Source organism: Beta vulgaris, chromosome 4 (genome assembly GCF_026745355.1).
Source record: "Beta vulgaris subsp. vulgaris cultivar EL10 chromosome 4, EL10.2, whole genome shotgun sequence".
Lineage (NCBI taxonomy): Eukaryota > Viridiplantae > Streptophyta > Magnoliopsida > Caryophyllales > Amaranthaceae > Beta > Beta vulgaris.
In genome coordinates, this window is record NC_079205.1 from 46,709,981 (window position 1) to 46,736,195 (window position 26,215).

General features: G+C 35.4%; 2 protein-coding genes and 1 long non-coding RNA gene across 5 annotated transcripts; all 3 read right to left on the reverse strand.

Annotated features, from left to right (window-relative positions):
• Window positions 1-541: 541 nt before the first annotated feature.
• LOC104891154 (alpha-1,3-arabinosyltransferase XAT2) lies at window positions 542-9,759 on the reverse strand. Its single transcript, XM_010676813.3, has 3 exons — window positions 9,383-9,759; window positions 4,324-4,359; window positions 542-1,737 (listed from the first exon to the last, which is right to left on the reverse strand). Exons 1-3 carry the CDS (start codon window positions 9,519-9,521, stop codon window positions 542-544), a joined length of 1,371 nt encoding a protein of 456 aa, XP_010675115.1. The 5' UTR covers window positions 9,522-9,759.
• Window positions 9,760-11,358: 1,599 nt separating this feature from the next.
• On the reverse strand, window positions 11,359-20,260 carry LOC104891120 (PITH domain-containing protein At3g04780). 3 transcript variants are annotated; one of them, XR_007273502.2, is made up of 9 exons: window positions 20,101-20,260; window positions 19,910-19,996; window positions 18,968-19,091; window positions 15,574-15,622; window positions 15,130-15,187; window positions 14,982-15,028; window positions 14,806-14,883; window positions 12,937-13,039; window positions 11,359-11,794 (listed from the first exon to the last, which is right to left on the reverse strand). XR_007273502.2 is itself a non-coding variant. In XM_010676769.4 (8 exons), exons 1-8 carry the CDS (start codon window positions 20,137-20,139, stop codon window positions 11,743-11,745), a joined length of 534 nt encoding a protein of 177 aa, XP_010675071.1. In that variant the 5' UTR covers window positions 20,140-20,259; the 3' UTR covers window positions 11,359-11,742. The 3 variants fall into 3 exon arrangements, 2 of the variants coding, with proteins under 2 accessions (XP_010675071.1, XP_048499165.1); XM_010676769.4 differs by lacking the exon at window positions 12,937-13,039 and having other exon boundaries at window positions 20,101-20,259; XM_048643208.2 differs by lacking the exons at window positions 11,359-11,794; window positions 12,937-13,039 and adding an exon at window positions 14,174-14,195.
• Window positions 16,168-18,958, reverse strand: LOC130591276 (uncharacterized). The gene is made up of 2 exons (XR_008969080.1): window positions 18,373-18,958; window positions 16,168-18,228 (listed from the first exon to the last, which is right to left on the reverse strand). It is a non-coding gene; the product is annotated as an uncharacterized LOC130591276 (long non-coding RNA).
• Window positions 20,261-26,215: the final 5,955 nt, after the last annotated feature.

The window sequence follows — 26,215 nt, forward strand, 5'->3', positions numbered from 1 at the left end:
GTGATTAAATCCGACGCAAAATTCAAGAGTTTTCCGACGAATTTTTAGTGTTTTCGTGCTTAGTTGTTGATAATTCTCTTCTTCTTTTTTCCTTTCTAATTATTGTACTAATGTTGGAATTGGAATATTACAAACAAAATCTAGAATTTCTAATGTTGATATTTCCATGGTCATGAAGTGTAATGTTTTCATTTCAAACGAAATTTAGAGTATTCAGCTTCTGGCATAAAAAAAAATTAATCCTAAATCACCCTTGATATACTAAAAGTGGTTATGCTTTCCTCTCTTCTATTACTCAAAACTTGGACTTGGGTAATGACAAAGATTATGCCTTTCATAAGAAGTTATGACATTTCAACATTCAGCCTAAATGGAAGATTTTCATTTGAAAGTAATAGAATATTTGAGAATATTTTATCACATATCACTACTTTAAGCATTTACAAGCAATATACTATAGTTTCATATGCGATAAATGTATAATATAAGTGAAATTTGATTTACAAAAGAATACAGAAGTATACAAATCTTAACTTATCAACTAATGCAAAAGTTCTAGTGATTTTGACAAGACTAATTTAAACTTGCTTATATCCAACCTTACATCTTGGTTGTCCATGTAAATTTTCTTAAAATTCAACCATCCTTCCTTTTTAGCTATATTAGGGTTGGTAATCACTTGATGATTAATAGGGTATTGTTGAATGAGGCTGCTTTCATTTACACTAATCTTATATTCTAAGTAGTTGAGATTCATATTTCTAGCAGGGCGTTCATAAAACATCTTGGATATCGCTTCTAACCCTAAAGGAACCACTTGAACTAATACAGCATTTTCAGGTAGATAAACCATGTTTGTTAAACCAGCTCCATGAACACCAACCATGACATCAATAGAATTCACAAGTTTGGAGAAGTACTTTAAGTCTATTCTTGCATCAATAATCTCCACGTCGTACCCTAAGTTTCGAGCTTCTGTGACAACTTCATTCTCATTCAAAATACTTCGAGTCTTCTTCCTCGAAATGATAAGAAGTCTTGGCTTCCTATCCTTCTTAGTTATCTTGATTGCATTTTCTCTTTGTAAAGAATAGCTTTTTCTGATAAATTGTGTGAAGTTCCTTAATGTCAATCCATATGGAAACTTTTGAGGGTCAATCCCAAAATCTTTGTGAGACTTGACACCTACCATTGCATACTTGAAGCATCGAGTTTCTTTGTCGCGATTAAGGTCTATGATGTCGTACTTAGACAATGCCTTTAGTAAGACCTCATGTCGTTTTATCCACCATGAATGTTTCTCTTGTAAGACAAATTGAACTTCTCCATGAAAATGCAATGAAGTAAGATAAAGGGGGATTAAGACATCACTTGTGTCGTGAAAAATGTTTCCGGCATACCCACCAGTGGAAAAAACAATGGTTGGAAGTGTATGATTTACGGTGCATTGAGGCATCTCTTGAGCGGATGATGATGATGATATTGGTTTAAGCCATAACTCTTTAACCTTTCCCATCACGTATCTATCTGTCTTTCGAGCATAAAGTTTGATACCCCATGTATTATTTTGTAACTCTTCTGTGGTTGCTACTTGGAATAAGGAACTAAAGTAGATGCTTGAAGAGTTCCCTTGGATTCTTATATCTCCTTCTAACTCGCAAAAGTCTGATTTTTCGCCTGAAAAATTACACATTGGTGCTAAGAATGGCTCGAATCTCTCTTGTGGGAAGACATCATCTACAAAATGTTATTGAATGTGATTAATTAGTTCTACTAGTAAGTATGAAAGTTCGATGTTAGCTAGCTAGCTACTTAGCTAGAGTAATATCAATTTGATCGACGTTAGTTCCCAAATTCATATACCAGAAAAGGAAATATAATTTCCTGATTACCCTTGCAAATGTCTGTTTCCGAAAATATCTAATACATTTGCTGTTATTTAGTTTCAGTTTGTTATTGAGTTTGAATTAGTCAAAGTATACTTAGTTATTAGTTAGTGAGTCAATTATTGTTAGTGGGTCTACAAGGCTTAAAGTTAGGAGTTAGTTAGCTTCCATTGTGCTTCGTATGTTGTTGTTATCGGTCTATTCAAATGTTAGATGTATTTCAGTTCTATGAATCAAGTTTAATATATTGCATTCTTATTCTATGTTTCCATGTAAGTTCTTAATTTCAACATCGTATATATCTGAGCTAATTCAGGTTCGATCCTACGCCATAAATTTTTTTTAAAAAGTTGTGAGTTTTTTAGCGTGAAACACAGTGACCATAAGTATGACAGTCAATGGCGTTAACCAAAATTTCCAACCATAAATTCCAGTTTTTAAGGGTGAAAAATATCACCTTTGGAGCACCAAAATGCAAATGATGGTCAAATAGATATAGTCGAAGGTGGGTATGTCGAATTGACCGAGCCATCGGTGGAATCTAACCAAAAGTTGCGTGAAAATCATAAGAAGGATGCAAAAGCATTGTTTTCATCCAATCGCCAGTTGCTGACGATATCTTTCCTCGAATTTCCTCCGCGAAGACATCGAAACAAGCTTGGGAAATCTTAAAAACAGAATATAGGGGTGATATCAAGGTAATTTCTGTTAAGTTACAAAATATTCGGGGTAATTTTGAATCACTTAAAATGAAAGAAAAAGAGTTTGTACAAGAGTATTTGTCTAGGGTATCTAGTATTGTTAATCGAATGAGATCGTTTGGTGCAAAAATATTAGTGACTCAACTGTTGTGCGTAAAGTTTTGAGGAGCCTTAATAAAAGTTTTAACCATGTTGTTGCTGCTATTGAGGAGTTTAAAGACATGTCCACTTATAGTTTTGATGAGTTAATGGGTTCTCTTTTCGCCTATAATCGAGGATAAAATTTCAAAGTCCAATGAAAATGAGGAAGTTGAACAAAAAGTGTTACAAGTGAAGGGGCATCCTTTTCAAGATTGGGGTGCACATGAAGAAGGTTGTAGTCACGGTAGAGGTAGCTTTGGGGGTCGTGGAGGTGGTTGTGGTTATGGTCAATGTGGTCGCAGTCGTGGTTCTGAAGAAGGTGGTGGGCGTGTCAATCCGCAAGAAGTATGACTAGCATCTAATGCTACTATTGCAAGAGGTATGGTCACAAAGAAGACCAGTGTTGGGATAAGCAAAGAGACGAGCAAGGTGGTGAACAAAACAACTATGCTTAAAAGGTCGAAGAGGAAGAGAACAAGAGGTATGGTCACAAAGAAGACCTGTGTTGGGATAAGCAAAGAGACGAGCAAGGTGGTGAACAAAACAACTATGCTTAAAAGGTCGAAGAGGAAGAGAACAAGCTCTTCTAAAGTTGAGTGTGCGATTAAGTGTTCATGTTGAGATCAAAGTATGTCGAGTTCAAGTCGAAATCCATCGCCATATGGGAGTCGAGTGTCTAGCAAGAAGGTCAAGCTAATTAAATTAATGACATTGAAGCAAGGGGGTGTGTTGGGATATTGTGTCCGAAAATATCTAAAGAAGTTGTTGTTATTTAGTTTCAAAAAGTTATTGAGTTTGATTGCTATTGTATTGGTTCCAATCACGTTAGTAGGCTAGGGAATATGGTAGCTCATAAAATGGCTCACTTAAGCCGTGAATATAGAGAAATGCGGGTGTTGATGGAAGAAGTTCCTTACGAACTTAACACTCTTGTAATTTCTGATATGGTTCAAACTTAATAAATATGGCTACTATTTCCTGTCAAAAAAAAAAGTTATTGAGTTTGAATTAGTCAAGTATACTTAGTTAATAGTTAGTGAGTCACTTACTATTATGGGATTTATAATGCTTAAAGTTAGGAGTTAGTTAGCTTTCATTGTGCTTAGTATGTTGTTGTTATCCACCTATTTAAAGGTTAGATGTACTTCAGTTTTATGAATCAAGTTTAATATATTGCATTGTTATTCTATATTTCTATGTAAGTTCTTAATTTCAACAATGTCCTCGTCCACATACACTATTGACTCGTTTAATTGATAGATGGTAATAAATGGTGGTCAGCGTAATAAATTATTATATAACTTAGTTAAGGTCGTCTCATGCATGTCAATGCTCACAAGTCACGATGATGAAACTTTGTCGACAAATATGTGTTTTTGTCAAGTTTCTTAATACAACCTCTAAGTAATGATGGAAATTTATGAAGAAGAAGAAGAACTTGAGGATGGACAAACATCACCATGAATATTAGCATCAAATTTTCTTCATAAGTTTACTTTCATTATCATTACCACCATTAATTACTACGGGTCCGGATCCTCTAGAGTTTTATGAAAACTCTACAAAGTAAACATTACCATAAAGTAATTACCAACCTGTTTCCTTTGTTAGCCTTGTGAAATTGGTTGCCCCTGTTGGAAAAATCAAAGAATAGAAAGTTAATCCAGCTAGTAACATTCGTACATGCCCATAAAAGCCTAATTATGAGATACAGGAAATTTGGTAACTTGCCTAAAAGAGTTTTATTACATTTTTTTGGCTGGTCTCCCATTCACTTACGTTGTCCTTCATATTTTGTCCATAGTCCAGCAGCATAAATTAAATTTTATGAGTTTTATATGAGGGATGATAAATATTTACTGTTAGACATATACTAATGTCTAACAGTTATGTTGCAGCACACAAATGGCATACGTGTTATGATATTATTTGGCTAAAAAATATTATTTATGTAATTTTGAAACTTCTATATCTCAAAAAATATGTTTTAAAAAAAATAAAATATATATTAATATTCATATATTTTTATTCTCTATAAAATAGACGCTCATCTTTAATATAATTTCATCATATTTTTATTTTACCCTTCTCTAACTATTATTTAGATATGTAAAAAAAATAATATGACCACTATTTGTATATACACAAACACTATTGGTTTATACATAAAGTCACAAACAACATATAGTGTTTGTGTATAATCAGATAGTGTTTGTATTTTTTTTTTCCTACATATCTAAATAATAGTTAGAGAAATATATAATAAAAATATGATAAAATTATATCAAAATGAATGTTTATTGTAAAGAATAAAAATATGTGAATTTCATGATAAACATATAGTTTTTGTGCGTATAACAAATAGTATTTGTGTACACAACGTATGTTGTTTGTGTACACAACATATGTTGTTTTAAACAAATAGTGTTTGTGTTGATTTTTTCACAAATCTAAATAATAGTTAGTGAAGCGTAAAATAAAAATATGATGAAATTATATCAAAATGGGTGTCTATCAGTAGAGAATAAAAATATATGAATATTGGTATATTTTTTATTTTTTGAAATATATAAATTGCAAAATTACAAAAGTAATATTTTTGTAGACAAACAATATCATGACATGCGTGTCATTTGTGTGCTGCCACATGGCTGTTAGACATTAGCATGTGTCTAACAATTAGACATTTATCATCCCTCGTTTTATATTGCTTAGATTATCAAGAAATGGAGGTAGACAAATTATGCCATATATATGTACCATTGTACCTTTTCTCTGGGCACAGTGGCCGATGATAGAAGGGGCGGGTGGGGGCTTGGCCCCCATAACTGATAAATTAAGCAAACTGCAATCCATATCACAAAACAAATTGTGGCACAGTGGCAGTGAAATAAGGTGTAAAAGAAAGTTTGAGTGCTTAAGGTTGCAAGTTTGAACCTTGCATCAACACATTTGGACTTTTTTGTTTTTCTTCAAGTGCTTCTCTTTTTTCTTTTTTTCTTTTCCTTCTTTATTTTTTACTTCTTTCTTCTTCCCCTTTATCTTTGGCTTTATCAATTTGCTTAATTTAGAAAAATCTTTTCCATTGATTGTACTATCTTCTATTCTTCTTCTCAAAAAAAAAAAAAAACTTCCCTTTCTATTTAACTATAATAGTACTTTTTATTTCCTCAAACTCCTTCCTAACAATCATAAAATATAAATTTTTCTCTTTTGTTTTACTTAAGAAAGTAATTTGGTAATTTCTTTAGTTTTTTTTATTGGAGTAGTTTCTTTAGTTGCTAATGAACTATACCTTCAATTTCTTGAAGATTTCATAATGGTCAAATCAATAAATAAATGGAAACAATTTCTTAAAAATTACACCTTTGAGATCTTGATTTATTACATTAGCTACAAGCTCTTTGTAGCCATTAATAATAATATATTTATATTTTGTGTGTATTAGTGTTTTTATTCATCATTTAAAAGTTTACACTAAAACTTTTAATTTATCAACTCGACCTCTGTTAAATTGTTGGTCAAGATCTGCCACAATCTGGGAACAAGTATATCCTTAGCTCTTGTCTATCTGTGGCTCAAGAAGCTACGGTAAAGTCGACTACCCTAACACCCATTATCCTCCCCAAACCTCTGCTGATGAGCTTCAACTCCTCATTCCGCAACTAAGGGATAATAATCACGCCAACCACTTGGCTATCACCGTATGCTCCATCGTACTTATAATTAGTAGGAGGATCCTCCACATTGAGATTTGTTACTCCATCTCTCTATATAAATATATTAAAGGAAAAATTGTTTTAAATACGTCAACCTTTGCGTGGTCTTCCAATTTCAAGTCTAACTTTTGATTATTCCTAGTCAAGGTAGGCTTGTAGGGCTATTTTCTTCTATTGAGTTTTAACCTGTTTGTGACCTATTTAGCAGGTTACATATGCCACGTGTCACCAAATGATTGGTTTGCTATTTTTTTTTCTTAATAATCCCCTTCTCTAGTCATCTTTCTCTTCCCTCTTCCTTAGACCACCCCTCCCCTGCCCCTGCACCCCCCACCCCTCCCCTGCCCCTGCACCCCCACCAGCAGCATCCCCCCCAACTCCTCCCCTCCCCCTGCTGCCTTTCCACCAGCAGCACCCCCACCCTCCCCACCTTGCCCACCAGCACCCTTCCTCCTCCCACACACCCCCACCTCCACCCCTCCTCCACCTCACCCACCAGCACCCTTCCAACTCCCCACGCAGCCCCCTTGCCTCCCGCTCCCTCACTCTCGCCGGCGCACTCGTCTCCGTCCTCCTCCCTCACTCTCGCCAGAAGCCCACAACCGTAGTCCTTCAGATCAACCTCCTCCTCCGTTTCTTTCTGGGCAGAAACGAGGGTGGGAGAGAGGGAGGCGCGGGATTCGATTCGAAGGGTGAGGAGGGGAAGGCGCGGTCGCAGGGTGGGGGAGTGTGAAGCGATTTTCCAGCGAGGAGGGGGAGGCGCGGGATTAGAAGGGAGGGGAGGGGGAGCGATTTTCCGGCAGGGGAGGGGGAGCGATTTTCCGGCAGGGGAGGGGGAGGCGCGGGATTCGAAGGGGGAAGGGGAGGGGAGCGAATTTCCGGCAAGGGAGGGGGTGGCGCGGGATTCGAAGGGGGAAGGGGAGGGGGTGCGTGGTTGGGTTGTTGTTGTTGTTGTGGGTGGGGTGGGGATGGTGTTGTTGTGGGTTAATGGGTGGGTTTGGATGGGTTAATGGGTGGATTTTCAGTTTTGGATGGGTTAATGGGTGGGTTTTCAGTTTTTGGGTGGGTTAATGGGTGGGTTAATTGGTAAACTTTTTTATTTATCAATTTATATTATCAGGTTACCGATCATTTATCTTAATTAAAGTTAATGGTGTTACAAAGTTGACTTGACTAGGAATAATCAAAAGTTAGACTTGAAATTGGAAGACCACGAAAAGGTTGACTTATTTAAAACAATTTCAAGTATATCAAAAGGTGTGCGTGACAATGTATATATGATATGTGACACCTCCTGTTAATTCACTAGAATTATCTAATGTGATTTGAACCCATGACCTCTTGCTATTATACATAAAACAATTACCATCTCAACCAACTTTTAATCATGCTTTAAGTATCCACATTATTATATTTATACCTTTTAAATGTTAAATTTTCCTTAATATGTTTTAGTGGGAATGGAAAAAAATGCATATCAAGTTCGAAAACACAATACTAACCCGGGGTAATGCCCGAGCCCAAATACTATTTTCATGATTACATGTTTATATGACTCGTGGGATAATGATTTCCACTTCTTGATGGTAACCATTTCTACCTAATTACTCCCTCCGTTTCATTTTAATCTACACACTTACACTTTTCACGCATGTCAATGCAAAATTTTGAGGACATATATCTTTAGTTTTGTATTCGTAGAAATTATAAAAAGTACATATTAATAAAATACATGTTATGATAAATCTGAAAAGATCTCACATGACTATATTTTCATCCGTGTATAAATCACAAATGATGGTCAAAGTGAAATTTGTGAATAGTGTAAAATATGAAAATGTAACCATTAAAATGAAACGGATGGAGTATTATCGTTCTCACATCCCAACTTTGCTCCCACATGTTTCTTTTCCATAGAGAAACCAAATTAAACATCCAATAAATATTACAATAGGTGTATATATATCATCACTCCCCCAATCCCCTTTATCTAATTCCACTAGTTTTACATATACCTGATGCGTGTATTGATGTACGAAATACATAATTGATAGAAAAAATAGCTCTAAAGTAATAAAAAAATTTAGCACTTTTAATATTTAGAGATGAAGGTGCATTATTTTTCTTTTTTTTTTTGAAATATTTTCTTCAATAAGAATATATTTGCAATTTGAATTTCGTTATCTAAGTTGGACGTTCGAAATTTGCACTCTCCAACTTGAGGAAGGGTGTTAGGACTCTATTATATGATATGTATTATGAATAGGATTGTTGTTCCTCATCTGAGTTGAAGTAGGACTCTCTACTTAAGTTGTATAAATATATTCTAATGACGAATGAGAAAGGTGATTGAAATTAAACCAAATTTAACAAGTCTCAAGGCTCTGAAGTAAGCAAAGCTCGTGAATGCTAAGACCAAGCAAGGTCGGTTAGACGTAGACCGTAGACGCATTAATTTAGAGAGTAAACAAAATAAAGGAGCTAATAGTTGGCTTGCTCATTTCCCGTTTCAGTGGCGTCAACCTACCACCTGCTCCCTTCTCGCAATCCATCAATCTCGCACAGTCGCACTCATCAAAGACTCGCAAAAAGAAAATTCCTTGATCATATTAGTATTTGTATGTTCAAATTACCACCATGGTACTCCATTAATTTCGTATCGATCTATGCTCTTTTGTACTTTTGTACTATTTACCCGTAAAGTATAACCTTGTTACGGAAATCTTGTTATAAGATACATTTACATGTTATATGGTCTTAGTGTTTTAATTATAAGTTATCAACTTTATATAATTCTATGTATTATCAATGAAAAAAGTTATGCATCAACAAAGGTAAAAGTCATATTATATAAAATAATAGAATAAAAATATAGTAACATATACCATAAACATTTTATCATATAAAAAGAAGGCAAAGAACAAGGAAAACTTACAGAGAGGCAAAGGATCCATGTAAGGCTTGAGAACTGTACAGAGGCTTACTGTGACGACCAAAAAGCTAAAAAGTACCCATAATCCAAACTTCTTCCACTCAAGCTTAATAAAACTTCTTGCCAGCAATTTTTCTAACATTCTTCTGTGTGTTTTAGTTTACGTTGTAGTACTAATTCGTTTCAACAAATTAAAGTTGATAACAAATAAAAAAAAATCAATGTGAAAAGTCTAGCTTTTCTGTGTTAGAAAGGTAATGCATGCGATTGAATCTCCTTAATTATGGAAAATCAAATGGCTTAAAATTTTGATAAAACAAATGAAGAAGTCACATTTTGTTAATGCATGTATATATATTTTAAGAGGAGGTTGGTATGCATTATTTGTTTGGTGATCATATACTGCTCCGCACGATTTGGTAGGGGCTTGACTCTTGATAGACAACCTTTTATATTCAATTTTTCTTATTCGTAAATATTTTTTTTTTATTATTATTAGAACATTGTTTAATTCATTAGGTGCGATTACGACATGCAATTATCTTCTGAGTTTGATTATATTCTGGTAAAGTTTGCCACCCTTGGTTGTTCATACTTCATACAGTTTTATATTTCATATATAGGGATAATTAAAACGATTACTCCTATTATTTTTTGGGTAGGTAAGATGAAATATTTTATTAAATTGCTACCTCTTGCGAATATAACCAGTTTGTTGGTCGGAGACTGGGTTAGAGGGGCTGATAAAAGAAAATCTCACCTCCAAAGAACTCTTAGTGGGATTTGGTTCCATAACCTTGAAGTTATAAGATCACACCTTTATCCCTAAATCAACTCTTGCTTGGTATACACCTACCGTAATTATCACAAAAGAATTGCGAGTGTCGATATCAACTAGGTTAGTTGGTTAAATTCTTAGAATTTGATACCCAAGACGTGAAATCAAATCTCGTCTACATCATTATTCTTGTAGATCTCTCTTAAAAAATCAAAATAATAATAAAAAGAATTGGGAGAAAAGAATACAGACCTAACATATTAGATTATTTTCTTGTTTCCAACATGCATGATTCGTTTGGTGTCGGTTCCGAAACTTATACTATTATTTGGTAGCAATTTTCCTCAAACCAAAGAATAACGTAGAGGCAAAGTTTGGAGATGGTAAATTGGAATCGCAAGGTCGCAACAATCTTGTACATTATCTAGTTTTCTAAGTTAAACATCTTTATTAGGATTGGAATTGACTCAAACAATAAACTTTCTCATTTCCTCTAGCAAAATCTATAGTTCAATTTCTACCTTCAATCAATTTGCTTGTGACTCGTAGGGAAGGGGGGATTGAGGGACATCTTGCTTATAATGAGTCTTTAGATGAGAACCCTATGCAAAAGTAACTCATAGAATTTCTTCTTACCTATTAAAAAAGTTACACACCTTTAGTTTATCCATTACGCATGAAACCTTGAAGTTGTACTTTGTCACCCGATCAATATTCAGTTGGTAAAAACTTTGCATGTTATAAGAATCTTACTTCAACTGTTTAACTTCGGAGGTGAATTGAGCTTATATTGAAAGTTATCAGTACTTCGCAAAGAAAATCTAATAAGATAGGAACTTGAATGGTACGAGAGATTTTAGTGAGGAAATTGCTTATCCCAATATAAGAAGAAAAACCTCTACCTACATCTTCACTCTAATAGGGGAAAACCTTTTACCACAACCTATTATTTACTCACTCTCACAAGTCACAAGTTCCACTAAGAACTTAACTATCAATACTATGATTTCCACAATCACGGTGCTACATAAATCACTCACTAAAAATCTACCATAGATGAACAAAATCAATTTTAGTTCACTCACTAAATATTGTTTCTGTTTTCATGCCCTCCTTTTGTATCGACTAGTATTTCGATCCACTCGCTCTTATGCCTAATAGATTATAAAGTTAACACCTTGGTGGGTAAGAATTAAGGAAATAAGGAAAAAAGGAAATGAGAACTACATTAATTTGAATTCAAAGATCCGGCCCATGGTACTTAGACCAATCTCGGACCGGATCATGGACCTATACTCCATTTTACCATTGACCAGACACAATACGTATTTGGTCAAGGTTGGTTTGCATCAAAACAGCCAGTGCCTGTCCAGTTCATAGTTCAGACAGTAAGACCAAAAATGGCACGTCAAAGAACTATGAAGCTCAACATATCCTTGCCACTCTCGCAAACAAGATGTCACAGCTTTTGGATACAAGTCTTCATGAGCAGCCACATGGCTAGTATAATCCAATATCTAAAAACATAATTAAGGCTGAAAGGTCAAAATACTTTCAGGTTCAATCATTTTCTTTCAACAGCATTCTAATGCTGGTCCTCAATCTTCTTCAAACTCTTCATATCAGTTGTCTCAACCCTACATTGAACACAACAATCAGTTTTCATCTCTTTTTTTCATATGGGAAGTTTGCCTCTCAAATGAAGCAAATATGCTGGAAATGCTTTTAAGAACACGACAACAAGCATGGCACACACTGACATCAATAATGCTACATAAAAGAATCTATATATGCCATTTACATTCATAAAACAAATAGGCTGCCAGAAGTATAAATGTTGTATGCATGTTTTTTCAAAAAATTCTGGAAAAGAGGGGGCATTTGGGAACTCTGGTGGAATGCTATTTTTAGGTGAGTTTGGGATAATTTGTTAAAGTGGTATGCAAATTTTGCAAATCATTCTTGCAAATTTTGCACATCATTCTTGCAGATTTGGAGTTTCTTCGTGAACAAAATGCAAATGTGCTCCGGTGTCCAAATAATACTTGGCACCTTGAAAGAGACAAACTCTTATAAGCATGCTGCAATGCGAGAGCGAATGGAGATGTAGGTTATATTATCTATCATCACAGATGTATTAACATAAAACAAAAGAATAAAATGAAGGGAAGCGAGAAAATCATGGTTTTTTGGAGAATAAAACAAAATGCACATGTGCTCCGGTGTCTTAATATGCTCTTAGTAATTTTCACAAACTGTAAGCTGCAGAATCATGACTGTAAATACAAACCTCTTGCACCTAAGCTTAGCTGGAAACACATCAAGATTTTACTAAATATTAACTAAAAAACTCCTCCTATCAGAAATAAAACTAATCAAGGGATGTACCATGATCAGAAAGTTTTCTTGATCAGATTATTGTTTTGCCTGAAGCAACACCTACAATGTTCTAAAGAGTCGAAGATTTCAGCTTAGGAGTAAATAGTACCATGTGCACTCATAGATAGTTATATAGGTCTTGCCATTCACACCTCTACCCTGACACATCCACACTACTTTGAAGATGCCAAAAAATGAAGCTTGGAAGGAAATATGCAATACCAATAAATGAACAAGATATAATTAATCTAACATCGTAAGACCACTTCCTCAAGCTAAATTAACGCCGCACTGCTTTTTGAAGCTTAATATGCCAATGGACAAACGAATACTCTTTAAGTTCCAGAGCTCAATTAGAGGCCTCAAGTGTCCAATTGCACAATAGATTGTCAAATCTCACCCACACTTAATGTGGAGAGCTACTTCTACCCCCATGGCTTTGATAGGCCCTGGCCTCAACTTCATAGCACTTGAAATGTCACATCATGTTGCAGAACCTACAGCTACCTTATTCACAAAGATGTCATGTCATGAAACAATATCATATCAACTGGCAGAAGGCAATGCTTTGTGCTCAGACAACAGCATTCAGAGAAACAAGGATAGTAAAATCTAAGGGCAGAGGCGAATGATATACATAATGAATGTGGCTTACTGGCAGCTAATGAAGATACAAGTAACAATATAAGACAGTCCACGAGGATGGTAATGGTAACATGCTATGCTTACTCTCGCGTCCCCTCTTCATCTTAGCTACATACTTGTCACCTTCAACGTTATCAATTTTCAGATAGAGTTCGATTCAGGTGGAAAAGGGAGAGAAAACAAAAAAAAAGAACTGGCTATTGGAATCCACTTGGCCTAAAAATTCACCTAAGGACGAGCTACTTAATGTGGTAAAATTAAAAGAAAAATATAAAAGGTGGTAATGCACGAATCGAGTCAGAGAAAAGGTCATAAATAACAAAAAAAAAACAAAGAGAAAGAGACAGATAGAAGACCTGGTAAAATAAAAAGAAAGAACAGTGCAGGAACCACCAGCCACAAACTTCGACTACGGAGAGGATGAAGAGTGAGGATGCAGCATGCTGATCACTAATGGTTGTCGCCCAGTGTGTACAGATTGGCTGGTTGCTAAGAGAGAGAAGCAAAGGGTGAAACATCTGCATCCATCCCCAGACGTTTCCACCGTTTCCCTGGACATCCCTGACTGAACTTGTCGTACCCATAACCCACCATTTCAGAAACTTCGTGGGGATATTTTTTTCCCCTTAACCATCCCCGCACGGAGTACGGCACTCGATGTCCCCACCCTTTGCCATAAACGTCCCAGACTAAACTTGTCGTACCCACCATTCCAGAAACGTTGTGGGGATTCTTTTTCCCTACCCGTCCCGGGTATGGGATGAAACACTTGGGAAGGGTATCCATGCTTCACAGAGAGCTACTATGAATGAGCATTTATACATCTTAAGGCCTCTCACTTTTAGAGCACCATGGACCAAAGGGTATTCTAGTCACTACTAGTACTAGCAAAGGAAACTAGAAATTGGCAAAAATACGTCAATACCATGTGTAGACGCTCATTGTCCATAATGATAGCGGCTAATATTAGGCCTCTTTGGAGCACAATCATTTCAAGTTGTGTGCCTCTACCGTCTGCACAAGATGTTCGTGATCAATATCAAGAACTAGTGATCTACACAACAAGCTCACGAATAGTTATGCAATGACCTGAATTTAGCAATCCCGTCACTCTGGACAGGATACATCTACCTCCATCCTTATCACAAGATCAAAATTTTTTGCATTATGATGTTTCAGGCTTCAAGTAGCGTTTGGCTCCCCATCTTAAATCAATCATCCAAGAAAACCATATTACCAACACCCTTTATATTTCTCATTATTACAAGCTTATCATTGATTCTAACCTCACGTAATCTCGTAGGAGAATGCTTCTGGTTAACTTTTGACAATAAATTATGGTCATCAGACGAACGCTTTCAACGAAGATCAAACATCTTCCATCAATATTCTATTAATACTACACCCCCACCAAAAAAATCAGAAAGAATAATAAAAAGAAACAAAAATCTCAAGTATGTATAAAAGAAGAGCATAAAAGCAGAGGTTTGCACAACAATATTATACAAACAGTGGACATATCAGAGCAGCCAAAATATAGGCGGACCCAAGTCTAGAACAGATTATCAAGAGTAATAGTCACCAAGAAAGTCAAGAAGTTTATTGATAATAGTGGTAAACTTACGTTGTTCCATACAGGGCTATCTTTTGGACCTTAGTCATCTCCGAATCAGATTGATTATCTTCAATAAAAATTGTTAAGCTGATCCACGTATTCCAACAATCAAATTAAAATGAAAATCAGCACAAGGTGGTTGCATAGAATATATTATAAAAAGTTATGTCAGCAATAGATCATACCTGCGAACATTTTGAAATTTAACATACTTCAATACTACTGGCTTTCCCTGCAATAGAAAACATATTAACCATTGTAATGACTACTAATGAAATAGTGTTAAATCTCAACAGCAACAAAAAAGATTTCAGATATACAGGAAGCAGTCACCTTGAGATTCTCAGCTGATAGAACAGCTGTATCACTTGGAGGGTAGTCGTTTACATTACTGCAATAGATATTTGCAGAGCTCAGATAAAGAAAAAGTTCTTAATAAACTAAGACAAGAGAAAATAGGAAAAATTTACATGAATAATCCCAACTTTCACCAGTCTTCTCAAAATAATCCCAACTTTGAATTATTCCAGAATAATCCTAACTTTTGAGGGGATCTTCTCAAAATAAATCAAACTATCACTTTTCTTGCATATACTAATCTGTTTTAGGTCTAAGATATATAGAAAATTAATAGTTCGAATTATTTTGAGAAGGTGTCCCCTAAAGTTGCGATTATTCTAAAATAATCCAAAGTTGGGATTATTTTGAGAAGACTGGTGAAAGTTGAGATTATTCATGTCAATTTTTCCAAAAAAATATGTGACCATGAGAAAATACCTAAATCCCATATGCTCTTTGTTTGAGTAAAGTTTGACAGTTTTAGGACCTGAAAATGAAGGTGCACATGCGCAATGACATTAGCTGTTTGCAGCACCCACAAGGCCAAGAACATGTGAAAGCAATAGTATCAGACAGCCATAACTTCATGCATGTCATCATCAAAATGAGAAAGAGTTCACAAAATGTCGAGCAACTTTGAAGTAGGATACGGTCTAGCTTTGTCACAAAATGTCGAGCAATTTATTTATGCTTAATTGCTTATTCTCTCTACTTAGCACTATATCAAGTCCCAAATGACCTCAAATGTGCTTCATTAGAAAAATTACCATTAGTTGTCAGAAACTAGCAATAAAACATCAACATCTTTCGTTGATCACTAGTGTATGTGTATGTCTCCCACAAATTTTCAACACATTATATCTACCACAACACACAGAATGAATCCACTCATCTAGCTCAAAACTTCAAGACATTTGGTATTTAACTCGCCAACTTCTAAAATTCAAGGAAAATTTACAAGATACACCTACACCTGTATACAAAGCAAACTTTCAGCAATATACAGATTTTATAAAATTACTAAGTTCTTCCTGTAATTTTCAAGAAGACATGTAAAGAGAATCCGGTTGATTTTTTTTAATGTTGCATATCCCATGAAATTCGCTTAGAAAATGAAATCAATAATGGCAATTGGTCCTGTGGAATAAAAACTCTTCCGTTCCGTTAAGTAACACCCGTTATATAACGTATTTCGAATTTGTCATTACGCAAAATGTCATTTCGTAGCGTCGCTGATGTGAAATCAACCATGATCCCATCTCTTTAGTAAAGTCCTAGTTCTGTTAGGATTTTTATAGTTTCCTAGTCTTGTTGGGATTCTATACAGTCTTTTGCTTGTAAGTTCTTACTTATCTACTTGAAATAGGTTTTTCTTACTTTAAGCATACTAGGAGTCATATACAAAAACCAACAAAAGAATTCAATTTGTTCATTTAATTATCAAATCTAACATCCAAGAAAGCATTTAAGATCCGATCTTTTTCTCAAGATTTTGGCACGTTTTAGAGTTGGATCAAAGTGGGTTTGTGATCCACATCAGTCACGACAACCATTAAGTATTGCTAACTCGCCACGTTAGCAAATTTTCCGTTACGTCGATTCTTTGTCAGATTGGCCAAAAAAATGAATGGGGAAACATACATTGCGACTAGAAAAATGATACTGCACATACCAAAGAAGGGAGAAGAACGTGACGGAGCTTTCGAATTGGGCAATGTATAAGAGTTAGTTTTTATTTATATAAATAATAGGATAAAGCACTCATGTTTTAAATAATTAAGCTAGGTAACAATAAAACTGAGTACACGGAACGCCAATTTAGAACTAAGAGGGAACCACACGAGGAAGTAATGACACCAGATGGTAAGGTGTTACCTCAAAGTCAGTGCTTTAAGTACCATCAAATGGATGGAGAGATTGACTAGCATGCGAAATTATAAATGGATAAGGGGGGAGGAGGACTTCCGCACGAGATTCCAATGTGTTCATTTATTCAGTATAACAAGAAACAACTTCCATTGAAACAATTTCTTCCATGTCTTACCTCTCTTCCTTGGGTAAGAGTAAAAAGGTCGTAGAATATCAATAGTATGTCTTGTAGAAGTTTTTATCGATCTATCTTCTGGTGATGCTTTATCGCATTGGCCATCCTCTCTTAAAACAAGTAAAATAAGCGAACACCTGAGGGAAAGGCTAAACAAGACATGAACCTAATCACATGATGAATTTTGGGTGACTTAAATGGAGAAGTTTAACTAGATTATCACGCGACCCTAGCGTACCTCTAAGGTTAAAGGGAAATGATGTTATTAAACCACGCTATTATGTGGGTTAGAATGTTGGGAAAACAAAGAAGGATCAAATTTGGAAGATGGATGTAGCAGAGATGCAAATGCTAAGATGGATGTATTGGAAAACCCTAATAAATAAATGAAAAAGGAAAAAATCCAAAGGAAGGTTGAAATTAAGAGTATTAAGATTAAGATAAGGGGGAAACAACCACACTGGTTTTGGGCAGATGCTATTGTAATTATAATAGAGATGAGAGGGGGGAAGTAGAACATGAGTTTATTTCAATCCAATTCATAAAGTGATTATAACTAGCCTTAAATAGAGAAAGCAAGTCAACTGAATGAAACTAACAGTCCAGCAAATAAGCAACTACTACAACTAAAAACGTGGGATAGATATCTTCCACTATCACACTAACTCCCAAAACCAATACCTAAATGTAAAGAAGTATTATCTGTTGTAACTAACAACATCTATTTGACTACTAATTTGAAGCACTACATCCAACATATGCGACATCTAGATTATGTACCAGCTACCAGTAGAGGAAATGAATATTATGGATCGCAGAGATTTTAGAACAAATCATAGGAGGCCAAAGATTATTTGAATAGAGGGCGTTAAAAATGATATGAACAAAATGAGATTGCAAGAACATATAGCATTAGATAGAAGCATATGAAGGAAGAGAATACTTGTTGACAATCATAAAAGATCTACTGCCAATGTTGTCCTTAGGGTTACAAGCTTGGGATGAAATTGTCATATAGTTGTTGTCGGTTCTCTACAAGTTAAAGTCCCCTGAACATTTAACATTAATCATCAACTGCAACTCCTCAAAGCCTTGAACCACTATTCAGCATTCTCCAAGTAAGCTACATCATTACATTAGATAATAATTCAAAAAATAAAAAGAGGATCTAGCAAACATATCACTTAAATTACCAAAAGCTCTTGTTGTAATCAGCATTCACCTCATCCTTTGCCTACAACTCTTGTTACCAACAGATTTCACCTTTCACCAAATCTCGTCAAAGGAAAAAACTGAGTGATTTTTTACCTACAAATCAAACTCGACTTCCAATGTGTTAAAGCAATGTCCCCATAAAATTTTATTTGTTCCAACCAAGTGTTTCCGAAGTCTACTTGATCAAGAATCCTCTCATCAACTAAATCAAACTTCTCTAAAACCTCAAAACCAATAACCTTTTAAGCCGTAACCCCAATAGCCCCTCTGTAACGTACCATCACGACTAAGAAAAGCATGACCAACCATATAGACCAAAATTGTGTGATCACTTGATCGAGAGGAGTAGAGGACCTATCCCGAACTTAAAATACACTTAACGCTGTGATTTTCAACAAGAGTAATCAAACATAAAGTTCAAATATCACATTAGTAATTGACTACTAGTACTGGCATACGCTAAAACAAAACCAGCGCAATTATTTAATCCAAGATGTGCAACTTTTTCTTCTCAATTCCTCTTTTTCATTGCTTTTCATCATAAGGTAAGAATTTTCAGTGAATTACAGTTACCTTCCTCTTCTGTTCCTTTAACGACAATAGAATGCAGTTTTATGACTTGGGTAAATGGAATGTAGATCAAAAGTTGCTCATCAGCATCACTCTCCAGAATCAAGCCATCATCTTCGCGGTAACCCTGGTTCATCAACAGAAAAGATTTATTAAAGCACACCACAATAACAGTTGAAGCCCAAGTAAAGATCAAGCAGATTGATAACGCAATAGGCAGCCTATGAACTCCTAAATAGTTCAAACATAGTTTAGTATCATGGTTAATAATTCATTGTGTCAACACTTGTCCTTTATTTAAAGTTGGAAATTTGTGAAAAACCACCTTTTATATATCAGTTTTGTTTATAATATGAAAACTGCCCTTATTCACATTTCGCTCAAGGAGCCAATACCACTTGACAAATATCAAAACTATGTCAAAATCATAGACTTTCCCATAGAAGGTTGCTTGATTCAGCCCACAAAAGAGAGCTATGCTCTATTGTCAGATTTGGTTCATCGTCATCAGAATTACATCGCAGAAGAATTTGCAATGATTTGATTAGATTGTACTTTGTTTTCACCTAGTGTAGAGGCTGTATGACCTTCAATTACCAGAATTTCTCTTTCTTCAAAAACAATTGTATGCCTTAACAACTGTTTCACTCCTAATTTTCTCCTAATTTCCCTCTTTATTGCACCTTTCCTATTAAAAAAAAAAAACAATTTCCCCAGTTCCCTGTGTCACCAAAATCCACCTCTCTAGCAATTAGGTAACAAGTCCAAAATCCGATTCTCCCCCCTTGTCATAGACATACCCATTATACTGGCATCTTAATTTCCAATAAACCAAAAAGGATAACACAATTCTTCAGCATATTTGATATAATATGTTCTTTATTCTCTACCCTAATTCTGAATTAAGTATATTTCAAAATAAGATGGAAGGAGAAAACACAAAACCTGCTTGAGGGCGTTAGCAACAGAGTGAGTGCCGCTTTGATTGAGACATTCAACCCCTCTCCAATCTATATGCTCCAGTAAATCCACCTTCACATTAATTAAACATTCATTACAATTAGAAAAGATTAGTAATTTAATTATAATGAAAGAGAATTAAAACAATAAGTAGAATTGAAAGAGAAGAGAGAGACTTGGCTTCTTTGAATTGCAGAAGCAGATTCGGCAGCCATGGCGGACAAAACAAGCAGGAGAATATCAAAGAGATTCTGAGAGAGTTCCACTACAGCTTCTTGCCTCCGGTTCCAATTTTTCTTCTTAAGAAGGCCCTTCCGAAATTCTTTTATTCTGTCAAATACTCCCTCTCGTATTTATTTGATTACCTATTTTGACTTTTGACACTATTTACATACATGATTTCGAATATCTCTTGTGATTTGTATTTAAGGAAAAATATGATCATGTGAGATCTTGTTAACTTCGTCTCAACGTGTATTATACAAATATCAACTTTTTGTAATTTTTGCTTATCGAAAATTAGAGATATTAAGTTTTAAATTAGTGTCTCGACAAATCTCTATTATATAAGAGAAGGGAGGAGCAATGGTGTCCTCTTTTGAAATGTCTATTTTGCCCCCTTCTCATTCTAAATTACAAATTCACTTACAAATCAAAGGGGGTTTCAAACAAAAATACCAAAAATATAATTATAACAATCACTCACAAGTCAACTAAAATCATAAAATCGCATAATTTACGTTATGCAAATCACTAAAATGAGGAAACTTTACAAAAACTTAAAAATTCACTTACAAACTACAACTTATGAAAAAATTGACTGAAAATCAAAGTGTCCACTTTCTTTACAATTTAAGTACTGTACTTAATTCAAAAATCAACTAAAAAATTATAATTTCGAAATCATAAAATAATATGAAATTTCTATTTTGTTCATAGAATTAACTTTAAAAAGTAAAAAAAAAAAAAATGGTGAGAGACTTAAGTGACAAAAACTAAACCAATCAATTTTTGCAACTAAAAACAATTATACTTCGAATATCTAATGTTCAAATTTTGACTCTTATGCTGAAGAAAATCGAATTCTCTTTCGAAAAAAAATTCAAGCACGCATCGCTTGCAAAAAATTCTAGTGTACTCCAAAGAGAGGGGTAAACTAATAAAGTCTAGAGGGAGTATAAAGAAAAGTGGTATATCTAGTAAAAAAAAATCATTTAACCAATAAAATATTATATGGAAGCTAAAAATTTCAATATAATAATATATATATAGTTAGGTTATATGTTGGGTTTTTATATATTACTTTTTTATATTTCGTTCATTCATCATACAATCGGGTTTATCATGTGGATGGTAAACTAAGACTAATTTATACTCATTTGAAATTCTCTTTAGTATATTTTGCTCATTTGGATGATTTAAAATGAGTAATGAGCATAAAAAATAACATTGTATGTGTATGTACCATGCTCAGTGTACACCCGGATATATGATAAACTTGTACAATTTTATATATATATATTGGCCCTATTTAACAATTAGTAGATAGTTGTTAGTTAATTGTGTAGCTTTTTTTTAAGAAAAAAAAAACAAAATAATCCACGTGAAAAAAGATACTTTCTCATTCATTATTGGAACTTTGAAGCATCTGGAAAAGGTTCCTAAATTGAAATCCATTGTTAGAAAATTTTTCAGTAATCCATGTGATTGTCCAAGAATTTAATGTATAATAAAATATTATTTCACATGAAAACGGGAGTAGCGGTAAAAGACATAAGTGACTCAATCCCCAACATATTAACCAATGATAAAGGAGGTGAAGCGAAAAAACAAATTGATGGTGTGAATAAAGCGAAGTCCAAGTTCAAGGAAGTGGTTGATAAAGCAATTGAGTGATTTGATTCATTTCATATTTTCATTTTCTTAGGCTACAGTTGAAGTAGAAAATACAGAGACTTAGTGTTGGTTCTTGGAGTTGCTAATGAATGAATTACGTGGTGATGAAGGACCTTTATGTTCGATAGGCAAAAGGTATTTCTCATTTTCATTTTGGTTCATTGTTGTTGAAGTTGTTGTTGTGTATTTGTTCTTATTTAATTTTTATTAGTGGTAGTCTTATGTAGGGATTGGAGGCTTTTAATGCTGTAGTACCCAAAGCTGAAATAAGATATTGCGTAACGTACATATGGGCTAACAGCAAGCTTCAATTTACGGGAACCGTGTTTAAATAATTATTTTTGAATGCAACGAGGGACATAACTCACATAATGACATTAGCCTATGCAGTTATTAAATACTTTTTTTTGTGTTTAAACTTCACAACACTTGTGTGTTTACTTATTGATTTGTGTTTGTGTCCTCAGTTTGATTATGAAGTTGCTATGGAGTCCATCAAGTCTCTCAATGAGGATGCATATGAGTACCCTGTTGGAATCCCTACTAGGCATGGTGTAGGCATGCCTTTACACAAAACTGCAAGTCGAACATGTTGTTAAATAACTTGTGTGCACTAGTGGAAAAAAACCTTATATGCCACTTAGTATCTGGTGCGGTTTTTGTAAAACCGCATCCGAAAATCAACAAAAAAAATAAGAGGGAAATTTGGCAAACAAAATCCGATACAGTACTTGAAAAACCGCATCAGATTTTAAATCTGATGCGGTTTTTGAAAATCTGATGCGATTCCTAAGATCACAGAAGATTGTTTTATTTTTTCTAAAATAAAAAATGAAACTCCAGCCCAATTCACATGACCCAGCGCTCATTTTCCTTACCACCCACGCCCAGTCCATTTCCCTTATAACCCCAAACCCTAAAAACGCCTCTCCACTCACAAACCCTAACACCCCTCTCTCTCTCTCCCATGCTCAGCGCCTCTCTTTAACCCTAACACCACTCTCTAACCCTAAACCCCTTTCTCTCTCTCCCGTGCTCAACGCCTCTCCACTCTCTCACCCTAAAACGCCTCTCTCTCTCTTTCTCATCACGGCGCCTACCCCCCTCTCCTTTCCCCCTCTCATCAACTCCCTCAGAAAAATTCGTCAACTTCTTTGGATCAAACGTTGAATGAAATCAATTCTTTTTTAGATATCAAAATCAAAATCGACTGTCGTTTTCATCATCAAATCCCATCAAAATTCGTCAATTCAATCTCCGTCGCTCGTCTCCATCGCTCGTCCCTCGTCTGTACTTCGCTCGTCAAAAATTCATCACCGCTGTCGCTCGTCAACACCGTTGTTTTCATCATCAACAACTCATCAAAAATTCGACATCATCAATTTCCAGATCTGGGTTTATTTTTTTCGTTTTTGTTGTATTCACTATTTTGATGATGACAAATATTTACTTTGGTTTATTTTAGTTAATCTAGTTTAGTTGTTTTTATTTGTTTTGATTTATGTCTTTAATTCGCTTTTATTCAAATAATCTATATTAGGTTTGTTATCATATCTCACAATTAGCTTATTCAAATAACTTATGGAGAATTGATTATGAGTTTAATCAAAGTTAAGTTATTTAGACTAATTGTTTATATTAACGGCTCATTACATGATTGTATGATTTCAAGATTATGGAACTTTAACTTGAACAAATTTAGATTCCATAATGGTAGTGGAGTTAGTGGCTTATGTGCAGGAAAACATGTACGCAAACTGAACTGCAGCGTTCTCTAACTCCCAGCGCTACAAATAAGGAACGCAGATGCTGAGTAGTTCCTAGATTCTAGCTAGGGAGCACAACAAACTTCCTCCCTTAGCACGCGCGAGCAAAGGAATAACGGCTACAAAGGTGGTTGGTGGGTAGCTACATTTTAGCACCCACAATGTACTAATGGAGCAAAACGTGGAGCAACAGAGATTCCTACATATAGCTGTGATTAATTGAATTCAAACTTGAGAGACTTTCCAGATTTTCATGTAATATCTCTAAGAAAGTGTATTCGGTTTTCCACTCTTCATGTTATGACAATTTAATAAAGTTTTGCCTTGTTTCTTTGGAATTTTGATATCAAATATGTGCAATGTGGACCCCTTCAACTATGAGTTACCTTTTACGATCATACACATGACATGGCTCATCTCTATTTATAAGACAAGAGGGGAACTATGGTGTTTTCCTTATAAAAAGACTTTTTAGCCCTTAACTCAACAAAAAAAAAATTCCTATTAAGATTTTCCTCAATCATAACCCTTTCTAATTTAAAATAGGAAAATTCACTAGGGGAAAAAACAGAAAGGGCTGCGCTTTTTTAAAAAGCGCAGCCCTACTAGTGAAGGGCTGCGCTTTTTTAAAAAAGCGCAGCCCTACTAAGAAGAAGGGCTGCGCTTTTTAAAAAAAGCGCAGCCCTTCACTAGTAGGGCTGCGCTTTTTAAAAAAGCGCAGCCCTACTAAGTGAAGGGCTGCGCATTTTTAAAAAGCGCAGCCCTTCTGCTTAGTAGGGATGCGCTTTTTTGAAAAAGCGCAGCCCTTCCTGAAAAAATTTGAAATTTCGGAATCGCGGGCTTTGAAATATTGAGCGGGGATTCGTCAAATATATTATCCCTCATTCTCTCTCCTCTCTCACGTCCCTCATTATTCCTTTCCTCCTTCTCTCTCATCCTCTCTCTCTCTCATCCTCTCTTCTCTCTCAAAAACTCCCATAAACATTTGCGACAAAAACCTTGAAATGATTTGTACTAAACATGGCGACGGAGTCCGATTGCCTATTGTGATACCTTTTCGGAAGCGGAACGGGCCAACGAGTCAAACTCACTGCTATGCCGTGATGTTTAGGCTTTTTAAGCCATCCGAGTTCGTTTAAGCCTCCAAATAGCCATTTTAAGTTTTTCCGAATTTTTTTTTTCCCTTAAATTATGTATTAGGATTTTGTTTTATGTATTTAAACATTATTAGGTTAATGTTTGGAGGTAGTTCTTGTATTTTCAGATCTATAATGTTCTTGTATACTTCTCTTTGTTTATATGTTTTGATTAAAGTTCTTGTATACTTCTCTTTGTTTATATGTTTTGATTAATGTTCTTGTATACTTCTCTTTGTCTTGATTAATGTTCTTGTATACTTCTCTTTGTTTATTTTGATTAATGTTCTTGTATACTTCTCTTTGTATATAATTTCTTGTATTTTCATCTTTGTTTTGATTAATGTTCTTGTATACTTCTTGTATACTTCTTGTATACTTCTCTTTGTATATTAGTTTTTGTTCCTTTTTTTCATTTTCGTTTCATTCTTTTTATTGTTTTGGGTTTAGTATTTTCGTTTCGAATCTCTCTCTTCTGTTTAATTTCAGAAAATGTGAGATTATGAGTAAAAAAATGTCAAAAAAAAATTTTTTTTTTTTTTTTTTTTGGTAGGAAGGGCTGCGCTAGTTTGGAAAAAGCGCAGCCCTTCTAGCTCAGAAGGGCTGCGCTTTTTCCTAACTAGCGCAGCCCTTCTGGGCTAGAAGGGCAGCCCAGAAGGGCTGCGCTTTTTCCTAACTAGCACAGCCCTTCTAGCTTAAGGGCTGCGCTTTTCTAGCGCAACCCTACTTAAAAAGTGAAGGGCTACTACTGAAAGGGCTGCTGTCAAAAAGCGCAGCCCTACATGCCTTTTTTAGCGCAGCCCTTCTTCATTTTTCCACTAGTGATTAAAATTTTGATAATCCAACATATAATCGGTCTTCTTAAAACAGTCTCACTTATAAGTTATTCTTGAATAATCAAACCTTTTGATCGTATACTCTCATAGTAGTATTTGACCTGTTGTGACCGGCAGTCCGTCATAACAGGTTAAGTGTGACATATGTCACACTATCATTGGTCAAACCATTTTCTCCTTACTCTACCTCCTTTTCTCCACAATGACCGCCACCTAGCCACCACTACCACCACCCCATGACAACCCCTTATCCCCACCCCCTGCAGCCCCACCCCATCCCCACCCAGCCCGCTACAGCCCCATCCAACCCTATTTGCTGCAGCTCCACCCACCCCACGTCCCCACCCAGCCCGCTGCAGCCCCATCCAACCCCATTTGCTACAGCCTACAGCCCCACCCACCCCACCCCCAGTTTGCTGCAACACTATCCCAGCCCCAGCCCCAGCCCCACTCCTACCCCAGCTCGTTGGAAACCCTAAACCCCACCCCATCCCAACCCCTTCCCCTTCTCATATCCCTTCGTCTCTTTCCTTACCATCACCCCTCCCCCGGCCCTTCTCCTCTCCTCGAGCTTTCTCGGCACCACTATTGTTAACAATGGGGGGTCAAACTAGAGATGGAGAGGTGAAGGGGGGAGAAGAGAGAAATGAGTAGGAA

What these genes read in the sequence shown, in the direction of transcription:
- LOC104891120 (XM_010676769.4), bottom strand. Translation starts at nt 20,139, where the DNA reads ATGGCTGCCGAATCTGCTTCTGCAATTCAAAGAAGCCAA. An exon ending in AAAGAGCATATGGGATTTAG is followed by an intron (nt 15,188 to 15,573) that starts GTATTTTCTCAT and finishes TATCTATTGCAG; the next exon opens with TAATGTAAACGACTACCCTC. An exon ending in TATCAGCTGAGAATCTCAAG is followed by an intron (nt 15,029 to 15,129) that starts GTGACTGCTTCC and finishes TTTCTATTGCAG; the next exon opens with GGAAAGCCAGTAGTATTGAA.
- LOC104891154 (XM_010676813.3), bottom strand. Translation starts at nt 9,521, where the DNA reads ATGTTAGAAAAATTGCTGGCAAGAAGTTTTATTAAGCTTGAGTGGAAG. An exon ending in CATGGATCCTTTGCCTCTCT is followed by an intron (nt 4,360 to 9,382) that starts GTAAGTTTTCCT and finishes TTTTTCCAACAG; the next exon opens with GGGCAACCAATTTCACAAGG. An exon ending in AAGGCTAACAAAGGAAACAG is followed by an intron (nt 1,738 to 4,323) that starts GTTGGTAATTAC and finishes AACATTTTGTAG; the next exon opens with ATGATGTCTTCCCACAAGAG.